The 10,817-nt window shown below is 31.9% G+C and overlaps 1 protein-coding gene across 1 annotated transcript in view; it reads right to left on the bottom strand.

Annotated features, from left to right (window-relative positions):
- LOC139695334 (tudor domain-containing protein 1-like) overlaps positions 1–10,817 on the bottom strand; it is an 11,757-nt gene extending 940 nt beyond the window's left edge. Inside the window, exons 1-10 of the mRNA XM_071594042.1 lie at positions 10,753–10,817; positions 9,631–9,763; positions 8,697–8,786; positions 8,305–8,429; positions 7,322–7,528; positions 6,860–7,112; positions 5,696–6,014; positions 4,089–4,288; positions 2,933–3,046; positions 393–495 (exon numbers count right to left, since the gene is read on the bottom strand). Of these exons, the coding sequence (XP_071450143.1) occupies positions 406–495; positions 2,933–3,046; positions 4,089–4,288; positions 5,696–6,014; positions 6,860–7,112; positions 7,322–7,528; positions 8,305–8,429; positions 8,697–8,786; positions 9,631–9,763; positions 10,753–10,757 (1,536 nt within the window). The 5' untranslated portion in view covers positions 10,758–10,817 and the 3' untranslated portion in view covers positions 393–405. The remainder of the gene's footprint in view (positions 1–392; positions 496–2,932; positions 3,047–4,088; positions 4,289–5,695; positions 6,015–6,859; positions 7,113–7,321; positions 7,529–8,304; positions 8,430–8,696; positions 8,787–9,630; positions 9,764–10,752) is intronic.

Raw genomic sequence — 10,817 nt, forward strand, 5'->3', positions numbered from 1 at the left:
TAGTAAATATTTAATTTACTATCGTTTTACACTCTGTTCTTTCCAATCTTCCTTTAGCTACAATTCACCTATATACATCTTTAAAAAAAGGAAGTACAAGTTGGATTTCTCAAATTACAATAGTGTGAATGCTTCAAAACAGCTACCAATGTACAAATATGATTAATTCTTTATTTGGCTTAGGAATGACACCCGTAAATAAGCTTGTGATCACCAATCATAAGTAAACTTCAATTTGTAAACCACTCTTAATTGATATTTGGATTATCCTGAGCCTGAGGATAGTGGACTGAAACAAAGCTATTATTTTACTTACATCAACTTCCAAGGGCCAGCATCAGTCCTTTGTTCAAAAAAAAAAGATTGAATATGAATAAACGAATGATACAAACCTTATTTGACGGTTTATGAATTTATAAATTCCTTAAGAATATCACTCAGGGAATGATTGTGAATCAACAGCTCAGCATTCTTCAAATTTCCATCAGTGTAATTCTAAAAATGAAAAATAACTATAAATGGGATGTATTTTGCAAATATCTCCTATATATATCATTCAAAACAAAATAAGCATTGCAACACAAAATATCAAGCAACATTTGAAAATACAAAATTAATATTTTCCCTGACATAATAATGTACAAAATTGCTATATTGTAATGCAAATAACCATATAGCCCTCCCAATAGCCAATATTTTTAGGGATTATTAAAGAATTTTAATTCCAATCCATTAATGAAGTTTAGTTAAGGGACCTACCTAGACTAGAAAACAATGCTACCAGTTCCATTACTCAATGCCATAATGTAGAAAATTACTTTGCTTTCACCAAAATTTGGGACAACAATTAAACTATGTCAGAAAGCTGTAAATTTCATATTGATACCGCCTAAGACAAGACATCATTCATTTACTATTGAAAAAAATTAATCATATTCTCACACAGCATTAACACAAAGCCAAACTGAACAATTCAAAATTGTCAGACAAGTGTTTTTATGCTTAATGAGAGCTTGCTATCAGTCTTCCCACAACACTAAATTCGAGGTTTCCAGAGTCTTTCCCAAGGCTTGCCTCTCAAGGGGAGAAGTGATGATCTCAAGGCCAGCACAGGTACTCTAATGTTGTATGATATCTGAGGCATTTTGTCTGATCAGAGCTTGGTTCAAGGTGGTTTGGGTGTGCAAAAGAGTCCTTCACTGAGCCTGGATAGCCCAAAGGACAGCCAAAGTCTCTGCTTCAAGAACATTGGCACATAGGTGATTTTTAACCAGGTGGCTTGCATTTTCCCCTTGTGTATCTACTGTATGAATTTATTGTACAGTGCACACAGCATGACTTATTTTATAAAATTAATTTGTTTCATTCAGTCTTTTGTCTGTATATCACTGGTTTTGGCTCAGGGAAAAATACATAAAATGACCTAAATGATCTAAAATAGAGAATGAATACACTAAATGAAGTCTGGCAACTAAATTCAAGGAATCTGGGTAGAGGAGATAGAAAAGGATACTGATTGGAAGATCATAAAGTAGTTAAAAAATATTGTGGACCGTGGAAAACCATTTGGTATCGTAAACACACTAGGATTAGTCAGGTGATTGTGGACTCCATCCTCCAACTCTGTTCACTTCCCCACCCGCCAAAGGCTAGGCACTCCACTTCAAAAATCTCAGCTCCAATTGGTAAGCAAAGTATCCAACCTGCTTAATTAGACTTTATGAGTTTAAACTCTATCACATTAGGCATCTGATTAATCTCGTTTTGAAGCATGACCTAACTTGTCCCATGCAACATGTTAACCTCTTCAACCTCCCATGAGTAACTAGTTTGTTTATGAAAGATCCCTTAGGATAGAAGCATACACATCAACACAAGAAATTATAAATGGGTAAACTTAATTTTATCATTTAGCTAAGTATATTCTCTGTCTTTAAAATTCCTTTAATGGATTACTTGAAGGTATATTCTTGCTTAAGCTTTTTTTTCCCATAAATCTGTTGAGCATCAAACATCAAGATGGCATTTGCACTCTTTCTTTGTTCAATCAATAAAAACTATCTCTTGGATAGATAATTAAGATTTTCAGAATGCCCTAATTCTTTAATTAAGCAAAGCAGCAATAATATTGTAATATTATTATCAGATAAGCTGTAAACTGCCTGTAATTTCACATTCATTACAGAAGAAAACATCACTTAACCACACAAGAAATTAAAATTAATTGTGCTTTTGAGATAGAATATAAAAGAATAACAATTGCAAAAAAGCATTTAAACTTGTATAAATAATAATATGCCTGTTTTTATGATTCCATTTAAGTGCACTGGCCTACTATTTCCAGTTTTAAGTCATTTAAAAAATCAATATGGGACAAAGTTCATTTTTCTAAAAACATATTTTCAAATCTCATTCAAACTAAAAGCATTTTTTAGAGTTCATTGGCATTTCACAAGGGAGAATTCAGTCCATTAATATAAGTTATATTACAAATTAATAAATAATAATAACTATTATGGGACTATCAAATTAAATGGAAAAGAATATACAATTGAAATTTGAAATAATTGCTCTAAACAACACTGAATAAATTCTTTCATTTTTTATAAAAGTTATCATGTTTATAAATGTTTATCTTGTTTATCTTAAGAAACATCAAACATATATCTGGCATGAGGTAAATTATAATTACGTAACCAAGACTGAACATAAGCTTTACACCACAGCAAATCACTCCAATTCTGTAGCCATTGATAAAAATTTTAACTCCAAAATAAGGGACATAAAAGGTTAGTTTTCACACTACATGTGATAAATAGCTTGTACATCATCAATAAACGATGAACAAATGGAAAAAACAAAAATTATCATGCAATGAAAAAAGAAGACAGATATTTAATACAAATTAAGCAAAAAAGTTCACCAAACTTACCAGAACCAGCTCTTTATTGTCCAATATTAAGTTTGACAGATATTTCCGGGCATCTATACTCAGCACATTGCTAAACTCTTTCTTCAATTCAATTTTAACAGCAAAACTTGGGATCTAGATTTTTTTTAAATATAAGCAATGTTAAAAATCATTTTTGTAAGCATGAAGAACTCTTAATAATTTTTAAAACTCATAGAGGTTACACTTAAGAGCATAGATACTTCAATAACTCTTCAAATAAAATAATAAATATTCACCAAACAAATAGAATATACAAATGCCCATCTAAATATCAATCACACATGATCAAATACAAAAAAGTCTTAAATTGAAAGTCTGTCAATCAAAATAAATATGATAAAGTTGAGAAAATATTGAAGTAGGCAGCAATGTTATTGAAAATAGCTTTCATTTAGTGCAAATGAATTTTTTCCATTCCAAATTTGTATTCACATAAAGAATTGGTCATTAAGTAGAAATAATCATGACAAATCAATGAGCTTTCACTGACATAAATTCATAACCGTAAGTGATTCATCACATTATCATGACATTGTTTCCAGAAGCAATTTCATTCATTGTTTTGACTGAATTTTGTCATAACTTCAATATTATTAATAAAGACAAGTATGCATTCAAAACTTTAGAGGAACAACCTCAGTTTTAATAAAAGCTTTCTAGGGAAACCACTTAGTGTAAGAACTCCTGAACATCAGAGGTGTGCTGCAATATGAATTGGTAATTCATAATTTTTTTTAAGCAGAAGAAGACAGACAATGGTGACCACATGATCATTTAGTTTCAATTTTGTCATTCAGGAGGTTTCAAGATCAAAAATAATTATTTTCAATGATTTTATCAGTATCCATATCTGTAGCCATTTTAAAGTCCTCATTTGTGGACATGATATTCTGGAATTTAAACAAATTATATTTTACTATGGAGCAGATGCTCAATTAATACCACTTTGATTAATAGACCAATGCCTACACACAAAAAAACATCTTGGGTTCCATTTAGAAGAAACGGAAAAGGAAATATACCTCATGCACACACACACAGACCTCCTCGGGATTCTTAGAAGGAAAAATCAACTCATAATTAAAATTTTTCAAAATAAATTATAGCAAAGCTGGCCATTAAAGATTTCATTTACCTTTTCAAATTCTGGAGGTAGTTCATACAGTTTTCTGTTGGTCACAGTTTCCTCATTGCCAAAGTCAATGTAGTAAATATGAATTTTAGCTGGATTTATAATTCTTTTGACAACTACTCTATAGTATTTCATGTCTCCACTGTACTGGCAAATATATTTCTTTCCTTTAACTGGAACTTCTTTCAAGGCACTGTTTTTTACTGTTAGACATAAATGACATGAAAAATGAGCTTACAAGAGAATTTCAAATTAAATTTCCCTTATAAAAGTACAAAGATTAGGAGTTCAGGCAGTATACTACTCATCTGACAAATCAAATCAGTAGTTAAGGGTACAGTTTTTTTTCTCGAAACAATACACAAATGATCCATAACACTTTTGTTTCTATTGCTGTATGGTAATCAAATTTTCCCTAACCATATACTAAAATTTCATTAATATATTTGCCACTCAATGATGAAAAATTAGATGAAATTTGATAATAATTTAAGGCACTTTGCAATTAAGCATGCTGGCAGGTTGTTCTGATGAGAGAAAATGGGGTCTCTCACTAAATTTAACATAATATGATGATACACTGTGAGCATTTATCCATTAAAACCAAATTAAAACAAGCTTCCATCCCTTAAGAGAAGTATTAAAGATGAAATTTGCAGATATTTTTAATGAACCATATCAATGAAGGTTAATCTACTCAATGACTAATTTGACAACACAAATGATTGTCAAATTTTATTTGAATGACATACTCTTCTTGGGAAGACACATGCACAACACATAAAGGTAGAAATAAAAGGTAATGAGAAAATTTATGGAACACCATAGATGGACCATATTGAAAGTTATTCCTGCAGCTTGCATCACATATTGCACGCTAAACTATGTGATGACAATATACATGAACATCATAAGGTATTTAATATTCTCTCAGGGAATACAGGCACTATACTGTTACTGATGCTAGAGTAGCATCCAGCCTTCGGATGATAAAGAATTAAAGATTTAGAAGCAAAAAATTTCAGTTACGTTTGTTGTCCAATATTTATACTATAAATCACTATAAAAGTGAATCATGATAGTAGATACAGGACTTGATATCCAAATATTAGTAAAACGTAGAGGAAAAATATAAATTCTTAAAAAGTTTTTAAAGTTGCCACACTAAAAGTCACATTTCAAAAGAATATAATGCACCACAGCCATTGCAAAAACAGTAGCTGCTACAGCAGTGTGCTGGTTTTACAAAGAACAACTCAATTCTGATCATAGGAGGATTGAAAAGCATGAAAGATCTTAAAGGATATAGTCAAGATTAAGCAAGATGGAGGATTGAAGAGATGAAGAATCAGAAGCTACGTAAAAAAACCCATAACATTGAGACAAAATAAAAAGAAAACCATCCTGCCAGGGAAGGCGGAAGAAAATATGATTGCTTGAAATTGAGGATAATCTAAGGAAGATTAAAATGTTCATGAGTTTAATTGCAATCATCAAAATGACTTTGTCGGCAATTTGTAGCAATTCATCCCTTACAGACCACCCAGAAATACATGCATAAAAATGAAACTTCTACTCAACTTTCATCTAACATTTAAGAACATACTAACCAGCAAAGTTGGTAATCCCATCATGAAGTTCCATCATCAACAATTTGCTCTTCGCATCACAAGGCTGAACATAGATCACTAGAGACTCAAAATAAGATACAATCTTAACAGAACATCCTGGTGTTAATTTGACTATATCCAGAGTGGGGTCAGGAAGCAGTTTTCCATCATTTAGAGTAGCATAAGCTGAACTATTAAGCTTTGGGGACCATACACTCAGTGTAACAAAACAAAATGTTTGGTCCCCATTAGGCCCAAATTCACATTCCAAGCAATCATCCTTCTTCTTCAAAACCTTAGCATTCAATGTCACATTCCGCTGCGAAAGGAACATAAAATGCAGTTAGTAACACAGCTTGATTTCACTGGGCTTTAAACCAGCTGTCATGAACCATAAGCAAGTAAGATTTAACCAATACTGGGAAATATATGAATAACATTAAAAGTTTTTCATATTTTATTGTCTCTTATCTTTATAAAACATAAATGCAAAAATTAGGAACATGCAGTGAGAATATTTTTTTAAATTAAAATACATAACGTATAATATAATCACATGTAACAAGATCAAAGATAAATACATAAAATGAAGTAACTAAAATTACTATCTTTAGCCTCCATCCCATGAGTTATAAAAGTCAAATTGCTAATTATCAGACTAAATAACCACTGGAGAAACAGACCTATTTTAATAGCTAGTCATTTTAAATATACATTTTTAAAGGCCTTCTTTGTTTAAACCATTATTCGGGAGTATTTAACGATTATAATAAAAAAACTGTGGTGATCAATGAATCATTTTTTGGAGGCTATCTACCTGTCGATTTAGAGGAAAAATAATATGCTAGCAGACACTCCTCTTATCAGCACAGATGATTTCAAAAAATATCTAGCTAAACTGGTTAATGCAAAATTCAGCATAATGTTGCACGAAAAACTAGACCTCTACTCTGAACACAATATATTTTTTTCTCAGTAAAAGCCTCAAAGGGGACCCTTGCCAAAATAACTGTAACAGCAAGATTAATTTTCATTCTCTTAGGAGTCACTTGTACCTTGATCCTTAAAATTACAAAATCCTCAAGAAAAAACTTTCATCATATAAATACAATCACTACTTATCCACTACTTAAGCTGGCATTTCACACCAATATTGATACCAACCTCTATTCGTCCTTCACAAAATAAATCCTCCCGAGGAAATAAGGATTTGGTGACCAGGCATTCCGCTGAGAGAGCAGGAGATTTTTTGTACTTCTTGTCACTGGGAATGTAACGAATTTCAGTCACCTCTTCAATGAAGCCGAAATCAAAACAAGCAACCAGCCAATGTCCGCACCCAGCATCCAACACAATTGATCGTACCCAGGAGTTGAATTCATTGCTGAATGCAGCCACCATGTCCCCAATGGATGGGCTGAAAATTTAAACATTCATAGTTCACTAAATAAAATAATATATATATATATATAAATAAAAATAAATAATATCTATATATACACACAATATAATATAAGTCATAACTAGGTAGTGCACATTTAAAATGGCACATATACAGAATGTTTATTTAGGAAGATTTAATTTTTACTAGCTAATCATTAAAGAAGAAGACAAAAAAAATCTTACTTGAATTCAGGGTTCTTTAGTTGTTCCATACAGTCTGTAGGCAAATCAGCTGCAATGCATTCTAAATCATTAGCAATATCTTCAAACGCAATTGCAACTACCATCTCATCCCTATTGTCTTCTTCATTCAGTAGTACATTTAACACAGTACAAGACATTACATCCCCTGTCTTCAGAAGACATAATACTGATGGTGGCCATTGAACCCTGTAACCAGAAATAATAATATTGGAACTATAAATATTAGTAGAACTAATATTAATTAAACTCTACCCTCACCTAAAGGTTAGTTACAACTTTGATTGAATCACAATGGCTAAATGCAAACTAGTAATAAGACAGCCAAACACTGGAAAATATTATGAAAAAGGAGCATTTTAATGATAAGAATATTTGACAGAAATTGCCAGGAGCATTTTGGACAGTTTTCCAGCAAACAGTTGAAATGAATTGTTAATTTTCTTTGCATGACCATTTGATCCGATATTTCACCAATCTAAAATTGCACTATGGGATTCAAATACTATATGCTAAGTGCAGTACAGCACCGTTGGAAGTAATTATAATGATTACATACTTATATTTTTATTTCATGACAGAATTTACCAAATCACAGAGTGACACTTTTATATTAAATATATTCTACTTAATAGCATGATTTTTTTCATGGAAAACTTCCTTTCATTTCAATAAAAATGCATAATTTCATTTTAATAGTTACACGGAGAAATTCTACAGGAACTCCAACTTGACAGGTGAATTTACCAAAACTTGGTAGTCATGACACCTTTGGCCATCTAACATAATTCCTACAAATTCAGGGATCCCATCAACTACTTCATTGCATTCAATAGATCAAAAAAATATTTTGATGCTAATTTTTAAAAAATTGAACAAAATTGCAGCTTCAGCAGTATAAAAAAGCAAAATATAAAACAAATATATAAGGATAACATTCACTTATTTATTTTCTCATTATTTACCCTTTTGTGGTGTCTGGAATTTCATTTTCATTGATGAGTGGAGCAAAAGACAGCTGCTTTGGAATGACAACTTCTCGCGCATAGAGAACTCCTTCTAGTTGGACTTTGGTTATCCCTTCTTCCATCTAGGAACATTAATAGAAATTCTTAATAATTGTAAGTTCTTCCTGAATCAAGTAAAATAAATGGTAACACCTATCACTCAAATCAAATGGAAATAGAAACTTTTTTAACAATAGAAAAAGGAAACTACCAAGAGAGGTAGGTTTAACATTAAAAATATACACAAGAAGCCAATAACTGGTGTAAATAAAACTTCTTAATGCTAGCTAGTATAGAAAGTTTTGAAAAAATAATGTATTCTTTAAAATTAAGTAAAAACTTAATTTTACCATGCCACAAGCCTTTACAGCAAGTACATCTCCTTCTTGGTAATTTAAGTATTCAGCTGGTGTTCTGGGATCCACCATGACATGCACGGCCTCAAAGAGAAAAAGAAAGAGTATATTTTTCTATGAGCTACATAGAATATTAACAAACATTCCATAAACCAAATATTTTATGAGTTACTCATTCAAGTCATGTTTTCCTGCAACTTTCCCAAAAATATCAATCGGCAGGAATACAGCATTCAGTAGCAGCTCTAAACCATAGAGATTTGAGAAATAGTTTTCAAGAAAGAAAGACTAAAAAGATGAAAAATACAAATGGCACCAAGTCCAAAAAGATTACCATAGCTAAATAATAGAGACACACTTTTAGGATAATTTAATACTTGCCCATTGGGATTCTACCTCCCAATATCATCATCCTCAAATTCTCATGCATTATTTAATATCTTATAATGACACTGTGTGATAAAACAGGTCAAGTGAATAAAAACCTTTATGAGATAAACCTAAGAAAGACTTGGAAGTCAAATTTGAGAAAAAACAAGACTCTCAGCATCCAACCTGAAAGAAAGTCTGGCATTTTATTTTATTTATTTTACGACTTCATTGGGGTGAGATTGAGACTTCATAGTCCCTTCTTCCACCTAACCCTAGTACATTACAATAAAGACAATCACAAACGTTCATGCCCTAGGTGGAGGAAAGCCTAACTAGACGGGACTAAACCACAACCTCTGGATTGGTGGGGCATTATCCCACCATCACTGGAGTAGGGACTGTGAGTGAACCAACTCACTTCAAGGCCTGCAGTCTTTTCGGAGAATATAAAAAATCAGGCTTTAGAAAGTGGCCACTTTCAAATTCAGGAGTTTTTTAACTCCTTCAACAAAGAATGGAGAGAGAATATTTACTTAATATTTAAAAAGTCTCTTACTTGGGCATAAAAACTTTTAGCAACATGAGGAAGCTCTTGTAGGAGCTCAGCCTTTACACAGACAATTCTCCCATAGTCAATTAAGGCTGCCAAAATTTCCAATTCTTTCATGAACAATACTTTGGCCCGATACCTGAAAGGAAGAATATTAACCATTTTGTCACAAAAGTAAATGAAAAATTCAAAGAGTAAATATGAATTAAACAGTAGTCTTGCCCCCTCTTACACATTAACAGATGTCATAAATTCAAGTGGTAAGGTTTAGTCATACTAACATGACCACTGACAACAGATAATAAGATCCTTTATTTCAACATACCATGATTCAGTGTACAATTACAAGAAAGTGATAACACTATAACAGTAGACAAGACTATAACAGATTAATATTCAATGTAGAAGGAGCCTGTGAGGGGTGGCATTAATATTGACATACACATGGGTAGAAGCATAGAAAACACAGAGCAGTTGACTGAAAGAATTATTAGTAGAATTAAAAGCCAAATCAACAAACATGGTAATTGTTCAGGTCCAAATGCCACCAATGTACCGTAGAATCTTGCCCTCACATAATGGAAACAGTGATTTCCATACACAAAAAAAATATTCTTTCATTAAAAATTCAGATTTTCATAATTACAGTACATGATCAAATAAACTCATTTATTTAAACAGCTATGGCACATCAAAAAGCCTCACAGCATCCCACATCAAGGATTCAAATTATTCAACAAGCTAAAATCTGCAATTAAATGCCAGGAGCACAGGAAATTCAAGCCAGGTCTTTTGAGGACACTAATGTATATTTTTATCATAGTAAACTATTATTCCTGTTATTTTCTTCAATTAATACCAGTTAATTGGTCTCTATGGCATATTGATTGCCTTCAAAAAGTTATCGGAGAAAATACTGCAATTTAGCATAAGGAAAGAGTAATGCTATCCATAAATATTTAATTTTTAACAAAATATGGCCATTTTCCAAACTGCTATCAGATAATCTTAAGTCTCAAAACTTATGAAGTTATTGTAATATCATTCATACAATCTAAGTGAATCTGGTGCAGAAGATACTTCAGAGTATGACTGGCATGCAATCACTGCATCTGAATCATTACTTACCACATATCATTATGGAAAATACAGCAATAATCACCTAAACATGGCTTGAAAGGATCTTCAGAGGT

Source organism: Hetaerina americana, unplaced genomic scaffold (genome assembly GCF_022747635.1).
Source record: "Hetaerina americana unplaced genomic scaffold, ioHetAmer1.1.p SCAF_6, whole genome shotgun sequence".
Classification (NCBI taxonomy): Eukaryota; Metazoa; Arthropoda; class Insecta; order Odonata; family Calopterygidae; genus Hetaerina; species Hetaerina americana.